General features: G+C 47.0%; 1 protein-coding gene across 1 annotated transcript in view; it reads left to right on the top strand.

Annotated features, from left to right (window-relative positions):
* LOC134947817 (DNA-directed RNA polymerases I and III subunit RPAC2-like) overlaps positions 1-16,405 on the top strand; it is a 32,505-nt gene extending 16,100 nt beyond the window's left edge. The window contains exons 3-5 of the mRNA XM_063935688.1: positions 1,502-1,578; positions 1,938-2,020; positions 16,293-16,405. Of these exons, the coding sequence (XP_063791758.1) occupies positions 1,502-1,578; positions 1,938-2,020; positions 16,293-16,340 (208 nt within the window). The 3' untranslated portion in view covers positions 16,341-16,405. The remainder of the gene's footprint in view (positions 1-1,501; positions 1,579-1,937; positions 2,021-16,292) is intronic.
* Positions 16,406-24,725: the final 8,320 nt, after the last annotated feature.

The following is a 24,725-nucleotide window of genomic DNA, read 5'->3' as shown; positions in this document are numbered from 1 at the left end:
AGAAAAGGATTTAACGGTGAGTACCAAAATCCTATTTTTAGAAAATTGACCCCATTGACTGACTCGTAGGTATAAGAGAGAACTGGTAGTGTAATTTTAGTATGCAACATTATATTTTCCTGTTTTCAATTACTGAAAAAAACCTTTGTTTCAGCAGCAGTATTCCTTGTCCCAGCATTTGTTATAGCGGCAAAAAGATTTCTTGTTTCAGCTGTTCTGTTTAAGGGACCAGTTATTATACAAGTGAGAGAGTTTCTCAGCAGAGCTGTTCACAAACTTTAACGCAGCAGCATTATCTTTCATTTTCATCATAGCCATGATATAGAGTGTATGTATGTATGTATGTATGTATGTATGTATGTATGTATGTGTAACCCTTGAGACCCTAAGCTTCCTCCAGAAGGCCTATTCTATGGCAGAGCTACCGCCTCCCTCTGGGCTGATGGCACGTCGGACCAGGATGGCCAGTCCTACTTTGGATGTACATTGTGGGACGTTGGTGGCCCAGGTTTACAGAACAAGGTCTGGGATCCCATTATTACTTGACATGCTTGCAGACAGCTTAAAATGTACCTGTCATGCAGTGTTATCAAACCCAACTTTTATTGTACAGACTGTATAAAGGCTTATTTGCAATATGTTATTAATAAACGTGACATTAGGGGGACGTGAACAAACTATTCCTGTGTCCCTACCACAGCCACTTTGGGCAGTACGTAAATCAGCTGTTGGTGTTGGCAGATGTTCCTGTGACCCTGTGACCAAACTGCTTAACGAGAAAGCACTGAGTAATTAGATATCTGACCCTTGTACAGTATATCTGTGTGCCACTGAGTCTGAATCTGTATAGAAAGAACAACTCAACCTGGCGTGAAAAAAAGCCATGGTCGCTGTATTAGGGGGGGGGGGGGGGGGGCACAACAGTAATGTAATAGAATAAGAAGAAAAAAGCAGCTGAATTTTTTTATTTTATGTATGTATACATATTTACTAAGTAGGACAGCTTACAGGGGCAGAATGCGCATGTCCTACCCATTTGCACTCATTCAAGATGGCATATGGTACAGCACAGAGGAAATAATTTGCAGTTACTGGTACTTTTTGGGCTGACAGTACCAACACAAGCATCGAAATGCTGCCCCTAGGCACCTGCCTCGTGCCTAATGGAAAATTCACCACTGGGGGTATTGTAGCACTTTGAATTGCAATTAAGATGCACATTTGCCTGAAAAAGATGCTTTGTGCAAGACAAGTCACACGGGACATGGCGTGCTGAGAAGGAATGTTTGGCGCGACTGCAGCAATAGTGTATTAGGACACATCTGTGCCTGTAACGTGACCAATGTAAATACATTTCTATATCTGTGGTTACTATAGATGGATACTGTATAACATGAGATTCAAATTGATTTTATAGTTTTATTATGAGCTTTTTTAAGCAATTCATGTTTATAATACACAATATTTGACTTCCGATTTTCTTTTGCTCTTCCATTTTTAGCCCAGAAATAGAGTTCTGCGGATACAGCATAACCCATCCGTCTGAGAGCAAAATCAATTTCCGCATCCAGACGCGAAGTATGTACCTGAAGGTGGCAGCGCACCCCCTACTTATTCTGTGTATTTGTGTGACACGCTCCCCTCTTCACCTTAGTCTCTGTCACCATGTATTCAAGATTGTACATTTAGAACTTGAAGGGTTGGACAACTGAGGGTTCAGGTCATGCCGGCTATGGATATAGGCTTGAGGCATAACAACTAAACTAACTCTCCCTAAACTGCCTACCTCTCTTCTCCAAATGTAACCATATATGTTTTCCCAGAAAACTTCAGTTGCCCCCTTAGTGCTGCCATATTTCTGCACATCGTGAACTGGTAACAGCCGTGGCTCTTCATGTCTGACCACTGTAACCTATACTTCTTTCATGCTCTTCCAGATGGGCTGCCAGCAGTTGAGCCGTTCAGGAAAGGCCTCACTGAAGTCATGGATGTCTGCCAGCATGTACTCAACACGTTTGAGGTGTGATAATCCATCTGAATCGTAATAGTCTAAAATCCTGATTAATGTTTACAGCACTGCAGAGATTATAGAAATAAGAGTATGCAGATGTCACTGAAGATTTGTACCCCAGCTTGTGATTTCTTGTCCAACCATAATATGCACCTGGCATGTTAAGACATTCACAAGACTAAAAGAAAGAGTTGTTAGCCGTGTAAGGTTGATAAATATGTTAAGTTCTAGACACATTTGGCGGTATTCAATTCTTTTCACTCCCTTCCACACCTGTTCTGTTTCTGCCCTCGGGGGCGTTGTATAATCAATTCTGCTCGCTACCCCGGGGTAACTAGGCACCCAACCCTTTACACAGCTAAACATGATGGATAACAGGGATCACTTTAGAAAGGAAATTGGGCGTGATATATCCTTTGAATACCGCCCAATGTGTATGATTTCAGATGACACTATGGGGTATAATAAAGCCGACACTGGGGGTCATTCCGAGTTGTTCGATCGTTGCCGATTTTCGCTATGCTGCGATTTGTTGCAAATTGCGCATGTGCAAGGCACGCAGGGCGCATGTGCTTAGTCATTTAACACAAAACTTAGCAGATTTGCTGTGGCTTCTGCGGCGCTATTCAGTCGCACTGCTGATTGATGAATGATTGACAGGAACGGCCGTTTCTGGGTGGCAACTCTGCGTTTTCCCAACGTTTGCAAAAAACAGCAGATGTGTCAGGGAAAAACGCGGGAGTGTCTGGAGAAATGGGGGAGTGGCTGGCCGAACGCAGGGCGTGTTTGTGACGTCAAACCAGGATCTAAACGGACTGAGCTGATCGCAATCTGTGAGTAGGTCCGGAGCTACTCAGAAACTGCAAAGAATTATTTAGTAGCAGTTCTGCTAATCTTTCGTTCGCTATTCTGCTAAGATAAGATACACTCCCAGAGGGCGGCGGCCTAGCGTGTGCAATGCTGCTAAAAGCAGCTAGCGAGCGAACAACTCGGAATGAGGGCCACTGTACGGTTCTGGCCGCAAGATTTAAAAGTGCAAATGTACACTCCTGGTTTCTCTAACGTCCTACTGGATGCTGGGAACTCCGAAAGGACCATGGGGAATAGCGGCTCCGCAGGAGACTGGGCACAACTAAAAGAAAGCTTTTAGACTACCTAGTGTGCACTGGCTCCTCCCACTATGACCCTCCTCCAAGCCTCAGTTAGATTTCTGTGCCCGGCCGAGCTGGATGCACACTAGGGGCTCTCCTGAGCTCCTAGAAAGAAAGTTTATTTTAGGTTTTTTATTTTACAGTGAGACCTGCTGGCAGCAGGCTCACTGCATCGAGGGACTAAGGGGAGAAGAAGCGAACCTACCTGCTTGCAGCTAGCTTGGGCTTCTTAGGCTACTGGACACCATTAGCTCCAGAGGGATCGACCGCATGGAACTGGCCTTGGTGTTCGTTCCCGGAGCCGCGCCGCCGTCCCCATTACAGAGCCAGAAGCAAGAAGAGGTCCGGAAAATCGGCGGCAGAAGACATCAGTCCTCATCAAGGTAGCGCACAGCACTGCAGCTGTGCGCCATTGCTCCTCATGCACACTTCACTCTCCGGTCACTGAGGGTGCAGGGCGCTGGGGGGGGGGGCGCCCTGAGCAGCAATAAAAACACCTTGGCTGGCAAATATATCACAATATATAGCCCCAGAGGCTATATATGTGATAAATACCCCTGCCAGAATCCATAAAAAGCGGGAGAAAAGTCCGCGAAAAAGGGGCGGAGCTATCTCCCTCAGCACACTGGCGCCATTTTCTCTTCACAGTGCTGCTGAAAGACAGCTCCCCAGGCTCTCCCCTGTAGTTTGCAGCCTCAAAGGGTTAAAAAGAGAGGGGGGGCACTCAGGGCCGGCCCTAACCAATATGATGCCCTAGGCAAGATTTTGGCTGGTGCCCCCTAGCACCACCACTGGTTGCACCTCTTTCCCAGCACCATCACCCCTCACCCATAGCAGTCCTTATTTTGGTGTTTGTGCCCCCTATATTTTAAATAGGAACAGTTCGCACATTTGGCGCACAGCCCAAAAAGGGTGTGTTTTTGCTGGCAAGGGGCATGGCCACACAATAGTGACCCCAATTCCAATTACGCCACACAGTACTGCAACTTTATTCACATTTGATCATGCGATAGTGTCCATAATTCATATTACATCCCACAGTAGTATTACTTTACCTTATAAACATTACTCCTCACAGTAGAGCCCCTTATTCACATAACATCACATTGAATTGCTCCTTATTCACATTACACCACACCCTATTGCTCTTTATTCATATTAGATGACACAGTAGTGCCCTTTCTATACGCAGCGCCACATAGTAGAGCACCCTATACACATAATGCCACACATTAGTAATGCATTTATACACATAATTCCACACAGTAATGCCCCTTACTCATTATTAATGTCCTTATAAACATAATGTGCCTTACACATTATGACAACCTTTATTAATGCCCTTTTACACATAATGTCCCTTACATATATGCCGCACATTATTAATGCCCTTATACACATAATGACACATAGTGCCCCCTACACATTTGCTGCACATTATTAGTGCCCCTATACACATAATGACACACATACAGTAGTACCCTGTTACACATATGCCACACATTATTAATTCCCTTATACACATAATGACACACATAGTGCCCCTTACACATGTGTTGCACATTATTAATGCATTTTCTCTGACGTCCTAGTGGATGCTGGGAACTCCGTAAGGACCATGGGGAATAGCGGCTCCGCAGGAGACTGGGCACAAAAAGTAAAAGCTTTAGACTAGCTGGTGTGCACTGGCTCCTCCCCCTATGACCCTCCTCCAAGCCTCAGTTAGATTTTTGTGCCCGAACGAGAAGGGTGCAAGCTAGGTGGCTCTCCTGAGCTGCTTAGAAGTAAAAGTTTAAATAGGTTTTTTTATTTTCAGTGAGTCCTGCTGGCAACAGGCTCACTGCATCGTGGGACTAAGGGGAGAAGAAGCGAACTCACCTGACTGCAGACCTTGGGCTTCTTGGCTACTGGACATTAGCTCCAGAGGGACGATCACAGGTTCAGCCTGGATGGGTCCCGGAGCCGCGCCGCCAGCCCCCTTACAGAGCCAGAAGAGCGAAGAGGTCCGGAGAAAGCGGCGGCAGAAGACGTTCCTGTCTTCAAATAAGGTAGCGCACAGCACTGCAGCTGTGCGCCATTGCTCTCAGCACACTTCACACTCTGGTCACTGAGGGTGCAGGGCGCTGGGGGGGGAGCGCCCTGAGACGCAATAAAAACGATATAAAAACCTTATATGGCTAAAAAAAATGCATCACATATAGCTCCTGGGCTATATGGATGCATTTATCCCCTGCCAGTTTCCTGAAAAAAGCGGGAGAAAAGGCCGCCGTGAAGGGGGCGGAGCCTTTCTCCTCAGCACACAAGCGCCATTTTCTTTCACAGCTCCGCTGGAAGGACGGCTCCCTGACTCTCCCCTGCAGTCCTGCACTACAGAAACAGGGTAAAACAGAGAGGGGGGCACTATTGGCAGCTAATATATAAATACAGCAGCTATAACAGGGAGTAACACTTATATAAGGTTATCCCTGTATATATATAGCGCTCTGGTGTGTGCTGGCAAACTCTCCCTCTGTCTCCCCAAAGGGCTAGTTGGGTCCTGTCCTCTATCAGAGCATTCCCTGTGTGTGTGCTGGGTGTCGGTACGATTGTGTCGACATGTATGAGGAGGAAAATGATGTGGAAGCAGAGCAATTGCCTGTGTTAGTGATGTCACCCCCTAGGGAGTCGACACCTGACTGGATGGTAGTAATTAAAGAATTACGTGACAATGTCAGCACTTTGCAAAAAACTGTTGACGACATGAGACAGCCGACAAATCAATTAGTGCCTGTTCAGGCGTCTCAGACACCGTCAAGGGCGCTAAAACGCCCGTTACCTCAGATGGTCGACACAGACCCTGACACGGATACTGAATCCAGTGTCGACGGTGACGAGACAAACGTAATGTCCAGTAGGGCCACACGTTACATGATCACGGCAATGAAGGAGGCATTGAACATTTCTGACACTACAAGTACCACAAAAAAGGGTATTATGTGGGGTGTGAAAAAACTACCAGTGGTTTTTCCTGAGTCAGATGAATTAAATGAGGTGTGTGATAAAGCGCAAGTGGCGTTACCGTCTCCTGATACGGCCGCTCTCAAGGAACCAGCTGATAGAAGGCTGGAAAATATCTTCAAAGGTATATACACACATACCGGTGTTATACTGCGACCAGCGATCGCCTCAGCCTGGATGTGCAGCGCTGGAGTGGCTTGGTCGGATTCCCTGACTGAAAATATTGATACCCTGGATAGGGACAGTATATTATTAACTATAGAGCATTTAAAGGATGCATTACTATATATGCGAGATGCACAGAGGGATATTTGCACCCTGGCATCCAGAGTAAGTGCGATGTCCATTTCTGCCAGAAGAACGTTATGGACGCGACAGTGGTCAGGTGATGCGGATTCCAAACGACATATGGAAGTATTGCCGTATAAAGGGGAGGAGTTATTTGGGGTTGGTCTATCGGACCTGGTGGCCACGGCAACGGCTGGAAAATCCACCTTTTTACCCCAGGTCACCTCTCAGCAGAAAAAGACACCGTCTTTTCAAACCCAGTCCTTTTGTCCCTATAAGGGCAAGAGGGAAAAAGGCCGCTCGTTCCTGCCCCGGGGCAGAGGAAGGGGAAAAAGACTGCACCATGCAGCCTCTTCCCAAGAGCAGAAGCCCTCCCCCGCTTCTGCCAAGTCCTCAGCATGACGCTGGGGCTCTGCAAGCAGACTCGGGCACGGTGGGGGGCCGTCTCAAGAATTTCAGCGCGCAGTGGGCTCACTCGCAAGTGGACCCCTGGATCCTGCAGGTAGTATCACAGGGGTACAAATTGGAATTCGAGACGTCTCCCCCTCGCCGGTTCCTGAAGTCTGCTCTACCAACGTCTCCCTCCGACAGGGAGGCAGTATTGGAAGCTATTCACAAGCTGTATTCCCAGCACGTGATAATCAAGGTACCCCTCCTACAACAGGGAAAGGGGTACTATTCCACGCTGTTTGTGGTACCGAAGCCGGACGGCTCGGTGAGACCAATTTTAAATCTAAAATCTTTGAACACTTACATAAAAAGGTTCAAATTCAAGATGGAGTCACTCAGAGCAGTGATAGCGAACCTGGAAGAAGGGGACTATATGGTATCTCTAGACATCAAGGATGCTTATCTCCATGTCCCAATCTACCCTTCTCACCAAGGGTACCTCAGGTTTGTGATACAAAACTGTCATCAGTTTCAGACGCTGCCGTTTGGATTGTCCACGGCACCACGGGTCTTTACCAAGGTAATGGCCGAAATGATGATTCTTCTTCGAAGAAAAGGCGTATTAATTATCCCTTACTTGGACGATCTCCTGATAAGGGCAAGGTCCAGGGAACAGTTAGAGGTCGGAGTAGCACTATCTCAGGTAGTGCTACGTCAGCACGGGTGGATTCTAAATATCCCAAAATCACAGCTGATTCCAACAACACGTCTACTGTTCCTAGGGATGATTCTGGACACAGTCCAGAAAAAGGTGTTTCTCCCGGAGGAGAAGGCCAGGGAGTTATCCGAGCTAGTCAGGAACCTCCTAAAACCAGGACAAGTGTCAGTGCATCAGTGCACGAGAGTCCTGGGAAAAATGGTGGCTTCTTACGAAGCGATTCCATTCGGAAGATTCCATGCAAGAACCTTTCAGTGGGATCTGCTGGACAAATGGTCCGGATCGCATCTTCAGATGCATCAGCGGATAACCCTATCTCCAAGGACAAGGGTATCTCTCCTGTGGTGGTTACAGAAGGCTCATCTTCTAGAGGGCCGCAGATTCGGCATTCAGGATTGGATGCTGGTAACCACGGATGCCAGCCTGAGAGGCTGGGGAGCAGTCACACAGGGAAGAAATTTCCAGGGCTTGTGGTCAAGCATGGAAACGTCTCTTCACATAAATATCCTAGAGCTAAGGGCCATTTACAATGCCCTAAGTCAAGCAAGGCCTCTGCTTCAGGGTCAATCGGTATTGATCCAGTCGGACAACATCACGGCGGTCGCCCACGTAAACAGACAGGGCGGCACAAGAAGCAGGGGGGCAATGGCAGAAGCTGCAAGGATTCTCCGCTGGGCGGAAAATCATGTGATAGCACTGTCAGCAGTGTTCATTCCGGGAGTGGACAACTGGGAAGCAGACTTCCTCAGCAGACACGACCTCCACCCGGGGGAGTGGGGACTTCATCCAGAAGTCTTCCAAGTGATTGTAAACCGTTGGGAAAAACCAAAGGTGGACATGATGGCGTCCCGTCTCAACAAGAAACTGGACAGATATTGCGCCAGGTCAAGGGACCCTCAGGCAATAGCGGTGGACGCTCTGGTAACTCCGTGGGTGTTCCAGTCGGTATATGTGTTCCCTCCTCTTCCTCTCATACCAAAAGTACTGAGAATCATAAGAAGGAGAGGAGTAAGAACGATACTCGTGGCTCCGGATTGGCCAAGAAGAACTTGGTACCCGGAGCTGCAAGAGATGCTCACGGAGGACCCGTGGTCTCTACCTCTAAGGAAGGACCTGCTCCAGCAGGGACCTTGTCTGTTCCAAGACTTACCGCGGCTGCGTTTGACGGCATGGCGGTTGAACGCCGGATCCTGAAGGAAAAAGGCATTCCAGATGAAGTCATCCCTACCCTGATCAAGGCCAGGAAGGATGTAACTGCAAAACATTATCATCGCATTTGGCGAAAATATGTTGCGTGGTGTGAGGCCAAGAAGGCCCCTACGGAGGAATTTCAACTGGGTCGTTTCCTACATTTCCTGCAAGCAGGATTGTCTATGGGCCTAAAATTAGGATCCATTAAGGTTCAAATTTCGGCCCTGTCGATCTTCTTCCAGAAAGAACTGGCTTCAGTGCCTGAAGTTCAGACGTTTGTCAAAGGGGTACTGCATATACAGCCTCCTTTTGTGCCTCCAGTGGCACCTTGGGATCTCAATGTAGTTTTAGGGTTCCTAAAATCACATTGGTTTGAACCACTTGCCACAGTGGATTTGAAATATCTCACATGGAAAGTGGTAATGTTGTTGGCCCTGGCTTCAGCCAGGCGCGTATCAGAATTGGCGGCTTTATCCTATAAAAGCCCTTACCTGATATTTCATTCGGATAGGGCGGAATTGAGGACTCGTCCTCAATTTCTCCCTAAGGTGGTTTCAGCGTTTCACATGAATCAACCTATTGTGGTACCTGTGGCTACTAGGGACTTGGAGGACTCCAAGTTGCTGGACGTAGTCAGGGCCCTAAAAATATATGTTTCCAGGACGGCTGGAGTCAGAAAATCTGACTCGCTGTTTATACTGTATGCACCCAACAAGCTGGGTGCTCCTGCTTCTAAGCAGACGATTGCTCGTTGGATTTGTAGTACAATTCAACTTGCACATTCTGTGGCAGGCCTGCCACAGCCAAAATCTGTAAAAGCCCATTCCACAAGGAAGGTGGGCTCATCTTGGGCGGCTGCCCGAGGGGTCTCGGCTTTACAACTTTGCCGAGCAGCTACTTGGTCAGGGGCAAACACGTTTGCTAAATTCTACAAATTTGATACCCTGGCTGAGGAGGACCTGGAGTTCTCTCATTCGGTGCTGCAGAGTCATCCGCACTCTCCCGCCCGTTTGGGAGCTTTGGTATAATCCCCATGGTCCTTACGGAGTTCCCAGCATCCACTAGGACGTCAGAGAAAATAAGAATTTACTTACCGATAATTCTATTTCTCATAGTCCGTAGTGGATGCTGGGCGCCCATCCCAAGTGCGGATTGTCTGCAATACTTGTATATAGTTATTGTTACAAACAAATCGGGTTGTTTATTGTTGGAAGCCATCTTTTCAGAGGCTCCTACGGTTATCATACTGTTAACTGGGTTCAGATCACGAGTTGTACGGTGTGATTGGTGTGGCTGGTATGAGTCTTACCCGGGATTCAAGATCCTTCCTTATTATGTACGCTCGTCCGGGCACAGTATCTTAACTGAGGCTTGGAGGAGGGTCATAGGGGGAGGAGCCAGTGCACACCAGCTAGTCTAAAGCTTTTACTTTTTGTGCCCAGTCTCCTGCGGAGCCGCTATTCCCCATGGTCCTTACGGAGTTCCCAGCATCCACTACGGACTATGAGAAATAGAATTATCGGTAAGTAAATTCTTATTTTTACATGACACACATAATGCTCCTTACACATATTCCGAACACTACTGCACAACCAACCCACTCACATGCACACGGAACTCACACTTCCACTAACACTGTGACCTCTGCCTCTGCTTGGATACAGATGTGTACTCATAAATCTTGCCTCAATGCTAACGTTGGGCACCTTTTTTATGAAAATGCATCTTATTTGCATTGCTATGTGGCTAGGATGCACAAGCAGATTCTGCTGATTAAAATGATATGCAGCATGCCTATATACTGTGTGAGACTGTGGCTGTATCTGCATATGAAATGCTATACACAATATAGGCATGCCGCATATCATTTTAATCAGCAGAAGCTGCAGATGCCCCTAGGCATATCAAATGCCCTAGGCAATTGCCTAGTTTGCCTATAGCTATGGCCGGCTCTAGGGGCACTAAATTTAGGCGCAATATTGTATATACAAGCAGCTATTGGGAAAAATTCACTCAGTTATAGTGTTAATCCCTAAATTATATAGCGCTCTGGTGTGTGCTGGCATACTCTCTCTCTCTCTCTGTCTCCCCAAAGGGCTGTGTGGGGTCCTGTCCTCAGTCAGAGCATTCCCTGTGTGTGTGCGGTGTGTCGGTACGGCTGTGTCGACACGTTTGATGAGGAGGCTTATGTGATGGCAGAGCAGATGCCGATAAATGTGATGTCGCCCCCTGTGGGGCCGACACCAGAGTGGATGGATAGGTGGAAGGTATTAACCGACAGTGTCAACTCCTTACATAAAAGGCTGGATGACGTAACAGCTATGGGACAGCCGGCTTCTCAGCCCGCACCTGCCCAGGCGTCTCAAAGGCCATCAGGGGCTCAAAAACGCCCGCTCCCTCAGATGGCAGACACAGATGTCGACACGGAGTCTGACTCCAGTGTCGACGAGGTTGAGACATATACACAATCCACTAGGAACATCCGTTACATGATCCCGGCAATAAAAAATGTGTTACACATTTCTGACATTAACCCAAGTACCACTAAAAAAGGGTTTTATGTTTGGGGAGAAAAAGCAGGCAGTGTTTTGTTCCCCCATCAAATGAGTGAATGAAGTGTGAAAAAGCGTGGGTTCCCCCGTTAAGAAACTGGTAATTTCTAAAAAGTTACTGATGGCGCACCCTTTCCCGCCAGAGGATAAGTTACGCTGGGAGATATCCCCTAGGGTGGATAAGGCGCTCACACGTTTGTCAAAAAAGGTGGCACTGCCGTCTTAGGATACGGCCACTTTGAAGGTACCTGCTGATAAAAAGCAGGAGGCTATCCTGAAGTCTGTATTTACACACTCAGGTACTAGACTGAGACCTGCAGATAGTGCTGCTGCAGCGTGGTCTGTAACCCTGTCAAACAGGGATACTATTTTGCGAACATAAGACGTCGTCTTATATATGAGGGATGCACAGAGGGATATTTTGCCGGCTGGCATCCAGAATTAATGCAATGTCCATTCTGTCAGGAGGGTATTAGAGACCCGACACTGGACAGGTGATGCTGACTTTAAAAGGCACATAGAGCCTTATAAGGGTGAGGAATTGTTTGGGGTTGGTCTCTGGGACCTCGTATCCACAGCAACAGCTGGGAAGAATTTTTTTTTACCTCAGGTTTCCTCACAGCCTAAGAAAGCACTGTATTATCAGGTACATTCCTTTCGGCTTCAGAAAAGCAAGCGGGTAAAAGGCGCTTCCTTTCTGCACAGAGACGAGGGAAGAGGGAAAAAGCTGCACCAGTCAGCCAGTTCCCAGGATCAAAATTCTTCCCCCGCTTCCTCTGAGTCCACCGCATGACGCGTAGCCAGGTACGGTGGGGGGCCGCCTCAAAAATTTCAGCGATCAGTGGGCTCGCTCACAGGTGGATCCCTGGATCCTTCAAGTAGTATCTCAGGGGTACAAGCTGGAATTCGAGGCGTCTCCCCCCCGCCGTTTCCTCAAATCTGCCTTGCCGACAACTCCCTCAGGCAGGGAGGCTGTGCTAGAGGCAATTCACAAGCTGTATTCCCAGCAGGTGATAGTCAAGGTGCCCCTACTTCAACAAGGACGGGGTTACTATTCCACACTGTTTGTGGTACCGAAACCGGACGGTTCGGTGAGACCAATTTTAAATTTGAAATCCTTGAACACATACATAAAAAAATTCAAGTTCAAGATGGAATCGCTCAGGGCGGTTATTGCAAGCCTGGAGGAGGGGGATTACATGGTATCCCTGGACATCAAGGATGCTTACCTACATGTCCCCATTTACCATCCTCACCAGGAGTACCTCAGATTTGTGGTACAGGATTGCCATTACCAATTCCAAACACTGCCGTTTGGACTGTCCACGGCACCGAGGGTCTTTACCAAGGTAATGGCAGAAATGATGATACTCCTTCGAAAAAAGGGAGTTTTAATTATCCCGTACTTGGACGATCTCCTTATAAAGGCGAGGTCCAAGGAGCAGTTGTTGGTCGGAGTAGCACTATCTCGGGAAGTGCTACAACAGCACGGATGGATTCTATACATTCCAAAGTCACAGCTGGTTCCTACCACACGCCTACTGTTCCTGGGGATGGTTCTGGACACAGAACAGAAAAAAGTGTTTCTCCCACAGGAGAAAGCCAAGGAGCTGTCATCTCTAGTCAGAGACCTCCTGAAACCAAAACAGGTATCGGTGCATCACTGCACACGAGTCCTGGGAAAAATGGTAGCTTCTTACAAAGCAAAATTCCATTCGGCAGGTTCCATGCAAGAACCTTTCAGTGGGACCTCTTGGACAAGTGGTCGGGATCGCATCTTCGGATGCATCGGCTGATAACCCTGTCTCCAAGGACCAGGGTATCTCTACTGTGGTGGCTGCAGAGTGCTCATCTTCAAGAGGGCCGCAGATTCGGCATACAGGACTGGGTCCTGGTAACCACGGATGCCAGCCTTCGAGGCTGGGGGGCAGTCACACAGGGAAGAAATTTCCAAGGACTTTGGTCAAGTCAGGAGTCGTCCCTACACACAAATATTCTGGAACTGAGGGCCATTTACAATGCCCTAAGTCTGGCAAGGCCTCTGCTTCAAAACCAGCCGGTACTGATCCAATCAGACAACATCACAGCAGTCGCCCATGTAAATCGACAGGGCGGCACAAGAAGCAGGATGGCGATGGCAGAAGCCACAAGGATTCTCCGTTGGGCGGAAAATCACGTCTTAGCACTGTCAGCAGTGTTCATTCCGGGAGTGGACAACTGGGAAGCAGACTTCCTCAGCAGACACGACCTACACCCGGGAGAGTGGGGACTTCATCCAGAAGTCTGCCAACTGTTGGTAAACCGTTGGGAAAGGCCACAGGTGGACATGATGGCGTCCCGCCTAAACAAAAAAACTAGATATTGCGCCAGGTCAAGGGACCCTCAGGCAATAGCTGTGGACGCTCTAGTGACACCGTGGGTGTACCAGTCGGTTTATGTATTCCCTCCTCTGCCTCTCATACCAAAGGTACTGAGAATAATAAGAAAACGAGGAGTAAGAACGATACTCGTGGTTCCGGATGGGCCAAGAAGAGCTTGGTACCCAGAACTTCAAGAAATGATATCAGAGGACCCATGGCCTCTACCGCTCAGACAGGATCTGCTACAGCAGGGGCCCTGTCTGTTCCAAGACTTACCGCGGCTGCGTTTGACGGCATGGCGGTTGAATTCCGGATCTTAAAGGAAAAGGGCATTCCGGAGGAAGTCATTCCTACGCTGATAAAAGCCAGGAAAGAAGTAACCGCAAACCATTATCACCGTATTTGGCGAAAATATGTTGCGTGGTGTGAGGCCAGGAAGGCCCCAACAGAGGAATTTCAGCTGGGTCGTTTTCTGCACTTCCTACAGTCAGGAGTGACTATGGGCCTAAACTTGGGTTCCATTAAGGTCCAGATTTCGGCTCTGTCGATTTTCTTCCAGAAAGAACTGGCTTCACTGCCTGGAGTTCAGACATTTGTAAAGGGAGTGCTACATATTCAGCCCCTTTTGTGCCTCCTGTGGCACCTTGGGATCTCAACGTGGTGTTGTTTCCTAAAATCACATTGGTTTGAGCCACTTAAAACTGTGGATTTGAAATATCTCACGTGGAAAGTGGTCATGTTATTGGCCTTGGCTTCGGCCAGGCGTGTGTCAGAATGGGCGGCTTTGTCAGGTAAAAGCCCTTATCTGATTTTCCATATGGATAGGGCAGAATTGAGGACTCGTCCCCAGTTTCTCCCTAAGGTGGTATCAGCTTTTCACTTGAACCAACCTATTGTAGTGCCTGCGGCTACTAGGGACTTGGAAGATTCCAAGTTACTGGACGTAGTCAGGGCCTTAAAAAATTATATTTCCAGGACGGCTAGAGTCAGGAAAACTGACTCGCTTTTTATCCTGTAGGCACCCAACAAAATAGGTGCTCCTGCTTCTAAGCAGACTATTGCTCGCTGAATTTGTAGCACAATTCAGCTGGAGCATTCTGCGGCTGGATTGCCGCATCCTAAATCAGTAAAAGCCCATTCCACGAGGAAAGTGGGCTCATCTTGGGCGGCTGCCCGAGGGGTCTCGGCTTTACAACTTTGCCGAGCTGCAACTTGGTCAGGGGCAAACACGTTTGCTAAATTCTACAAATTTGATACCCTGGCTGAGGAGGACCTTGAGTTCTCTCATTCGGTGCTGCAGAGTCATCCGCACTCTCCCGCCCGTTTGGGAGCTTTGGTATAATCCCCATGGTCCTTTCGGAGTTCCCAGCATCCACTAGGACGTTAGAGAAAATAAGATTTTACTCACCGGTAAATCTATTTCTCGTAGTCCGTAGTGGATGCTGGGCGCCCATCCCAAGTGCGGATTGTCTGCAATACTTGTATATAGTTATTGTTAACTAAAGGGTTATTGTTATGAGCCATCTGTTGAGAGGCTCAGTTATATTTCATACTGTTAACTGGATATGGTATCACGAGTTATACGGTGTGATTGGTGTGGCTGGTATGAGTCTTACCCGGGATTCAAAATCCTTCCTTATTGTGTCAGCTCTTCCGGGCACAGTATCCTAACTGAGGCTTGGAGGAGGGTCATAGTGGGAGGAGCCAGTGCACACCAGGTAGTCTAAAAGCTTTCTTTTAGTTGTGCCCAGTCTCCTGCGGAGCCGCTATTCCCCATGGTCCTTTCGGAGTTCCCAGCATCCACTACGGACTACGAGAAATAGATTTACCGGTGAGTAAAATCTTATTTTTTCATTTAGTATTATTGCAAGGTGGCACTATGGTTAGCATTGCCGCCATACAGGGCTGAGGATATGGGTTCAGTTCTTACCACTGGACTATCTTTGTGGACTTTGTTCTCCGCATGTTTAAGTGGGTTTTATCCGTGTCTCCTGGCGTTTATTTTTTCCCTCAGGCCAGAGACTAACCATACCACTCACCATATGTGAGTTAAAAGTCGGAACCCTTAGTGCGCCCCCCCGTTTCATCACTTTCGGAGATGCTGGACTGCCCCCTGGCTTTCCCCACACCATATATTCTCCTATGCAGAGCAGCAGTGTGAGAATGCTTCCCCTCCCCAAGTTGGGACTCTGCGGCCTGCTGGTTGGGACAGGCGGGACTGGCCCACCCAAAGCATAACAGTTGGGGGTATGGACAAAATTATCCATTGTGTATTAATGTGCAAGTTAATGTAGATTGTAAACTCAAATGATGCTGACTCTCTATCATTATTTATCACTCTGTCATTCAGTGATTGGGATAAATGACCACATTGTAAGGAACCCAGATAATGACTGGGACCAGCAATCATTGGGTGGGGCTTACGAAAGGCCGTTTCTGACCTAATTGGTTGAAAATGACATAATAGTTTTGTGACTGAATATTTAATTCAGAGAACTTTCCACTTAATTTCCCATTTTACTTACAATTGATTCTTACAGCCTTGTTTTATGTGAGCTGAACCGCGAGTCTGTCTTGGTAACCATTTATTATTGGAAGCGTGTTCTTACGGTGTGTTTCTTTTTTGTTTTACAGACCAGTATTAAACGGTACAATGACCAGAAGGAAATTCCAATGGAATGACTCCAATTTTATATATGTGGTTGAATAATGTGTATTCTGTATTATAAAATAATATTTTTTAATAAGCCTTGGTCTTTCCTCCCTTTTTTTTTCTTCCAAATACACAATTCTTCTATATAGGTATGTGAGTGGATGTATATGGAGTAACAGGACTACGCTGCTGCAGAGTCTCACACCACATCCTGCAGCTCAATCACAAGTCACATTGATTGAAGATTAAGGGGGAGATTCAAATGTTTGAAAAGTCAGTTGGGAGTCTGTTTTTCATATCTAATAGGAACAAACAGACACCCAACCGACTTTTCAAACATTTGAATTCCACCTTAAATGTTCAAAACCTCACTGACGTGTGTGTTGGATATTAAATAGCAGTTTATATTTTAGTGTTGCTTGGAGTCATTTCCAGTCAGATGATAAATGTGAAGAGTATGACTGCCAGTAGCTGGGGTGGGGTTGCTTGCTGGCACACAAATCTTTAAGTTTCAGTTAAGTTCTTTCATTATCTAATAAACCCACCCTCTTCTGCAGTTACTCATTTCCAAGAAAGTGGCCCATTAAGATACATATTGCCAAGCACTTATTGTGGTTTCCCCTTTAAATTCTATAGTTTCTAAGTTTTTGTCATATGAAGGCGGCAGATGTGCATCATGTTCCTAAGGAGCGACTAGCCATTAGCTGTACAGCAGGCCGCCACAGGAACCGCCTATTTATCAGCCTAAAGTAGGTATAAGGTCAAGGCTTGGCCGCTTTTAGGTATAAACTTATGTATATATGTCATGTACTCTATGCTATCCTTATGTTGCTAAGATCATACTGCATTCCTTACACACAACTGGGTACACGCTAGATGATATTCCATCCAGCGTATTGGACCGACATCTGGTACATCGTCTAGTGCCGCTGTCTGTCTGATGTTGCCAAATGGCTACAACTTCTGAATTTCGACTGATTTACATTGAGATGACATGAAAAAATTCCTGATGTAGTTGTAGCCATTTGGCATAAAATATCGATAACACACAGTTCCATTAATTTAGTGAGGAATTTGAATGCACTTTGACCACGCCAATCACCTTGCCTGACAGACCCACACTTGTTGCTGTTAAGTGACACTATGGATGGGGAAGAGCACTGGCCAGCTCTCCCTCCTCCAAGACATCAAAACCTACCATCTACCTGTACTCCATCTTCAAGCTTATTTGATCTGAAAAAGACAGAAAACAAAAAAAAACTTTTTTTTTTTTTTTTTTATAGCTGTACTGTGAATATGGCAAGCCTGTATGACTTGGATGCATTGCAGGGCATAAGTATTATCACCCCAAGCTACTCTCACACAGTCACCCACCACCTAATTTAACCATTGTGTTTCTCCTTCAGTGTCCATACGTTATCCACAGGATAACATTGGGATATGGATGTAGCGACAGCGGATTGGCAGAACGATCAAAGCTTTCGGCCTCCCAGAATGTACCGGGCCAGTCTCCTATATTCCCGCCTCCTGGCTTAGGCAAATCAGTTTTTTGTTTGGTGCAGCAGGAGTCGGACTATGGTCAAAGGGCTGCTGGTTTTTAGCAGCCATAAGCTTATTATTTAATTTTTATAGTCTTACTTTTTCTGAGCGATCTTTCTAAAAGCGTCTTATACGTACCTTAGAAAGCGTCGCTCCAACAACTCTCCTCCGGGTGCGACAACGCTTACCCATGTGTACAGTGCTGTTTCGGCGGGCGTCTGTGTAGGATGTACTAGCAAGTCCAGCAGACGCGTTGCCAAGCTGTGATCGGAGCAAGGGGAGAAGGTAAGGCATCTGTTCCACTTAGGGGAAATGCGAGACAAAGCCGCACTGTTTCGGGTTGGAGACTACTGAACAGTCACTGACGCAGCTGCCACCTCAGGTGCACCAGCACTAGGCCCCAGGGATCATAGGCTGCAGGGGTAGTATGAGGCCACGATCCCTGGGGTTGATGTCAGCAGTGGGGAGAGAGACGCTCCCCTGGTCGCCCCTCCCAACGGTTTATGACCAGTTTCCTCCAAGTTACCCACCATGAACTGTTTTCCCCGCTTCAGTCTGAGACGATGTGTATCTAAAGGACCCGGTCGCAGCTTACGCGGCTGTGTGACTGGTGCGTCGGTGTTCACTTGGGTGTCTGTATTCACTATAGGTTCACAGAGCAGTTGTGTACACTATTAGCGTCTGGATCCACTCAGCATTCACTAATGTATTGATCGATCTTGGAAGCAGGGTGAAGTCTCCCTGTATCCCACTCTCCTGAGCCAGGTAATACAGCACTAAGTCTCTATCTACCAATCAGTACAAATAGTTGGATAAGTGCCTGATGCATATGAGTCTGTAAACTATTGCTGCTCTTTCGCTGGAGCGACTGAATACGGTTAAAGTCCTTTATAAGGTAATGCAGTAATGTTTCTCCTACGTACTTGAAATGTATCTGTAGTTGAATATGTGCTCATATTGCTTATTATACTAATGTATAACCTGTGACTGATTGCTAGTGTGATTGCTAACTTCACTATATTCTGTCACTTTTTCTGTGTATTCCGGTCTTCAATGCTGGTGCAAAGCAGGGACGGATCGGTTTGTATGTCACTTTAACATTTAAAGTGATTTCAGTCACAAATTGTGTAGCTAACACTGTACAGGTGAGTGATTTATTTATCATGTCTAAGAGAGGAAAGGGTGAAGTGGTACACTCTCCACAACAGCACTCATTTCATGTTTGTTATGCAAAATTGGGTTAACCTCTCAGTATCTGGTTCAATATGGATTATGTGCAAATTGTTTTAGCTTTCACCAAAGACTCCTAAATAACTTAAGGCAGGCAAAGGTTCAGGTTGTACCCCCAGGGGTTACTGTTGCACAGATATTATACAAGATAAAGCAGATCAGATAATATCGGCTCCAATTCCAGGGATAGGTTACCCTATTAACCCTTACATGCAACATTTTACTTGGGGGTTATCACAGAAATCTGCAGTCTCTCAACAGATTCAGGCGGAAGGGACTGTGGTAAGTAAATCACATAGACAAACTTCACAGTCTATGCGTTTCAGATGGGGACTCGGAGAATGAGCACTCATCACACCTTGGGTCTGCATACAGAGATGAGGATGAAGGTCTCAGCTCTGTGGACATACCAGAGCTAATTAGTCTATGAAAGCCATTCTATCCTTAAAGGAAGCAGCAGAGCCTTGGTTAAAATCTAAGGCACCTGTGTTTAAACGTCCCAAAAGAGTTAAGACTGAAATATGCAAGAGGCTTGGGGTACACCCAGTAAACCATTATCCTCTTCCAACTGGGGACTGTTTAAAAAGGGAAGTGGCTCCCAAAGTAGATACACATGTTAGTATATTGGTGCGAAAATCTACATTACCTCTGCTTTCAACTTAATTAAATAATTCCACAGATAGGAAAATAGATGGGTTTTCTAGAAACGATTTTTCTCCTTGTCTGGGGCAAATGTAACACCAGCCATGGCTTAACCATGGATTGCAATAGCAGTGGCAGCCTGGGCTGATGCATTGGAGGAAGATTGTTACTTTGCATCTAGAGAGCAAAAATTCCATATTGCACATATCAAACAGGTGAAAAGCAGCCTTGGATATGGGTACAAGGGCCTCTCGGGCATCAGTTTCAGCAGTAGCAGCTCGCTGAGCGGTGTGGTTACATACATGGATAGCTGACTCAGAATCTAAGAAGGTTCTGGAGTCTTTGCCTTTTACTGGAGATATTCTTTTTGGTAAAGAATTGTACAGTATTTTGGAGTCTGAAGCAGACTCCAAGAAAGTAAAGTTTCCTTCTACACAAACCTAGATTTCCTGCTTTTCGGTGTTTTCGGATTCAAGAGAAAGGAAAGGGTTATGGCAGGCAGTGCCAATCCGACAAGTCTGGTAAGACTAAAAAGCATTGGGCTACCAGAGGGCCGGCTTCCAAGTCAGAAGATAAGCCATCAGCTGATGGTGCGGGCCTCCACCTGGGGGACCCCAGGGTGGGAGGCCAACTCTTTCATTTCGCACAGATCTGGCGGCATCCACCACAGATGCCTGGGTGCAAGAAGCGGTATCTCACGGTTATGCGTTTGCTTTCAGGGCACCCTCCTCAAAGGATTTGTACCAGCCGGTCCTCAGTGGAAACGAAGGCCAGGGCTTTGCAAGAGGCAGTTCAGAAGTTGCTTCTGTCAGGAGTGATAATTCCAGTTCCTCCTGCCCAACGAGGACGAGATTTATTCCAACCTGTTTTTAGTCCAGAAGCCAAATGGGTTATCCCGGCCCATATTCAATCTCAAAGTGCTGAACAAGTACATTTGGGTGCCTCGATTTCATATGGAGACTTTACGTTCCATTATTTTGGCCATGGAGCTTAAGGATTTTATGGTATCCCTGGATATCCAGGATGCTTACCTATATGTACTATAGCACTGTCCCATCAGTACTATCTCAGGTTTCCTATCCTGCAGCAACATTTTCAGTTTCAGGCCCTACCATTTGGACTGGCTACAGCTCCCAGAGTATTCACCAAAATTATGGTGGTAATGGCAGCTTATCTCAGTCAGCAGGCATCTTATCTCCATCAGCTGGGGATAAGAATTTTTACATACCTTGACGATTTATTAATCCTGGCACAATCTCAGGAATTGTTTCAGTGTCATCTGCAACAGACAATAGATTGTCTACAGAGACATGGTTGGCTCATATTGGGCAAAATCGTCCCAGGTTCCATCATAACGGATGACTCACTTGGGGGCTGTGTTGGATTCGGGTCTTCAGAGAGTAATTTTACCTCTAAACAAAATATCCAAGATTCAGTCAAGGATTCAGGAGCTGCTACACAGTCAAAGGGTATCCATCCACACAGCAATGCGTGTGATGGGATTGATGGTGTCGACATTCGACATGGTGAAGTATGCTCCGTTCCACTTGAGGCCTCTACAATGTCTGATCCTTTTCAAATGGAATGGGTTATATCAGACAATAAAAACTCAGACTATGGTTCTTCCTCTGGAAGTAAGGAGATCATTAGCCTGCTGGCTACAGACATCCTCTCTGGACAGAGGGTGACCCTTTTTGGATATCATATTGGGAAATTCTGACAACAAATGCCAGCCTTCAGGGCTGAGGAGTGGTGTCAGGAGAGATTTGCTTCCAGGGACAGTGGACCAAGGAAGAAAGTTGCCTGCCAATAAATATATTGTAACTTTGGGCCATATAGATGGCACTTATTCAGGCAAAGGAAATCATTCAGGGGATACCAGTGCAAATCCGCTCGGACAATGTAACGGCAGTAGCGTACCTCAACCATCAGGGAGGAACATGCAGCAAAAATGCAATGATGGCGGTAAGTAACACGTTAAGTCGGCAGAACTTCATTAACCATCCTTGTCCGCAGGGATCATTCCGGGAGTCCTAAACTGGGAAGCGGATTTTCTCTGTCGACGCCATTCATGCAAACGAATGGACTTTACACCCCGAGGTCTTCCTAACTCTGGTAGATAAGTGGGGGTTACCGGAGATAGAACTCATGGCATCCCGTCAGAACAACAAGGTTCCAGCATATGGGTCAAGAACAAAGGATCCCAGAGCAACCTTTTGTGGATGCCCTGTCAGTGACATGGGACTTTCGTCTGGCCTATGTGTTTCCACCGATCGCCCTGTTACCCAGGGTGCTGAGAAAGGTAAGACAAGGAAAGGGTGCCGTGATACTATTAGCTCCGCCTTGGCCAAGAAGACATTGGTACACAGATCTGCGGAGGCTGTCGATGGATGCTCCATTCCTACTTCCTCAACGGCCAGATTTTCTGTCACAGGGTCCTTGCTACTACAAGCACCTGGATCGACTGTCTTTGACAGCATGGCTCTTTAGACTTCCATCCCGAAAGCAAGAGGATTTCACAACAGGTAATTCAAACATGCTCAGAGCAAGGAAACCTTCCTCAGCTCACATTTATCATAGAATATGGTAAGTCTATGGGGGTCATTCCAAGTTGATCGCTCGCTAGCTACTTTTTGCAGCTGTGCGAACGCATAGTCGCCGCCCACTGGGGAGTGTATTTTTTTTTTTTATGTGCAAGGGTGCGATCGCATATGCAGCCGAGCGGTACAAAAATAGTTTGAGTAGCTCAGAACTTACTCAGCCCTTACGATCACTTCAGCCTGTCTGGTCCCAGAATTGACGTCAGACACCCGCCCTGCAAACGCTTGGGACACGCCTGCGTTTATCCAAACACTCCCAGAAAATGGTCAGTTGACAACCATAAATGCTGCCTTCCTGTCAATATCCTAGCGACCGGCTGTGCGAATGGATTCTTCGTTAAATCCATCGCACAGCAACGATCCACTTTGTACCCGTACGACGCGCCTTTGCATTGCGGTGCATACGCATGCACAGTAGTGACCTGATCGCTGCGCTGCGAAAAACGTCAGCGTGCGATCAGGTCGAAATGACCCCCTATATTCAATGGTGTAGTGACTGGACATTTGACCATAGGGCTTTCAGAGTTTCCAGAGTCCTGGCATTCCTTCAGGCAGGAATGAACAAAGGTGGCCTCCCTGAGAGTACAGGTGTCAGCACTGACTGTATGGTTCCAAAAGAAAATTGCTAACCTACAGGATGTTGGCACTTTTTTCCAGGAAATGCTTCATATCCAACCTCCTTTTGTTCCTCCTGCAGTGCCTTGGGACTTAAGTTTAGTCCAAAAGGCGTTTCAGGTTGCTCCGTTGGAACCACTAAAGCAAGTGGATCTTAAATGGCTGACTGCTAACGTTCCCTTTCTACTGGCTATTGCTTCAGCTAGAAGAGTTTCAGATTTAGGGATTTTGTTATGTCGCCCTTCTTTTCTGATTTTTCATCCAGATAAAGCGGTTCGTAGAATCAATTCTGGTTATCTTCCTAAGGTGGTATCTAAACTCCACCTTAATGAAGAAATTGTTGTCTTGGCCTTTAATGGGCCGGACTTTTCTAGGGGAGATGCATCATTGGATGTAGTCCGTGCATTAAGGATCTAAGTAGATCGGACCAGTGCCATCAGAAAGACAGACACTCTCTTCGTTTTCTGCGTATTTCACAAGAGCGGATGGCCTGCTGACAAGCAGATACTGGCGAGGTGGCTTCGGAGGACTATTCCATATTCTCAATCTCCTCTCCCTATTCCGGCTAATGTCTCTGCAAATTCTATTTGTGAGGTAGGTCCGTCATGGGCAGCACAGCGTGGTGCTTCCGCTGAACAGATATGTAAGGCAGCCACATGGTCTTCCAATAACACATTCAATAGACATTATGCCTTTGATACCTTTGCCTCTCAGGATGCTGAATTCAGGTGAAGGATTTTCCTGCCAATCAGGAGCGTCCCCACCACTAAATTGCTTTGGGACATCCCAATGTTATCCTGTGGACCCTGAAGGAGAAATAATCGTTATGGTAGACTTACCGTTGATAACTATTTCTCTGAAGTGCACAAGATCCACAGGGATCCCACCCTGACGCACCTGATTTGAGGATCCTTTCACATACTAACCTCTTCCTCCTTGTACAGAAGGGTATGCATGTGTGTTCTTCTCACCTGATTAGGGCTCTCTATGATGCTCCTGCCTTGAGCTTTGGAAAACAACTGATTTGCCTGAGCCAGGAGGCGGGGATATAGCGACTGGCCCGGTGCATTCTGGGAGGCCAAAAGCTTTGATCGTTGGTGCCAATCCACTGTCTCTACATCCATATCCCAATGTTATCCTGTGGACTTTGGAGAAAACGAGTTTTATGGTAAGAACTTACCCTTGTTAAAACTCTTTCTGCGAGGTACACTGGGCTCCACAAGTCTGGACAATGGGGTGTAGAGTAGGATCTTGATCCGAGGCACCAACAGGCTCAAAGCTCTGACTGTTCCCAGAATGCACAGCGCCGCCTCCTCTATAACCCCGCCTCCCAGCACAGGCGCTCAGTTTAGTTAACCAGCCCAATGCAGTAGCAGGAAAAGAGACGACAACGGTTAGTAGCCACATACACCACACTCTCACGACAAGAGAAGTGTCAGCGGCTAATGCCATATCAACCCAAAGAAGCTAAGTGCGTCAGGGTGGGTGCCTTGTGGAGCCCAGTGTACCTCGCAGAAAGAGTTTTAACAAGGGTAAGTTCTTACCATAAAACTCGTTTTCTGCTGCGGGGTACACTGGGCTCCACAAGCCTGGACAATGGGGTTGTCCTAAAGCAGTTCCTTATGGGAGGGGACGCACTGTAACGGGCAAAAGAACCCGGCGTCCAAAGGATGCATCCTGGGAAGCGGCAGTATCGAAGGCATAGAACCTTATGAACGTGTTCCCGGAGGACCACGTAGCCGCCTTGCACAATTGGTCAAGGGTCGCACCACATTGGGCCGCCCAAGA

The sequence above is a fragment of the Pseudophryne corroboree genome, chromosome 8 (assembly GCF_028390025.1).
Source record: "Pseudophryne corroboree isolate aPseCor3 chromosome 8, aPseCor3.hap2, whole genome shotgun sequence".
In the NCBI taxonomy this organism is placed as follows: domain Eukaryota; kingdom Metazoa; phylum Chordata; class Amphibia; order Anura; family Myobatrachidae; genus Pseudophryne; species Pseudophryne corroboree.
The sequence above is the reverse complement of the archived record's forward strand: the minus strand, read 5'-3'. Positions and strand labels throughout refer to the sequence as shown.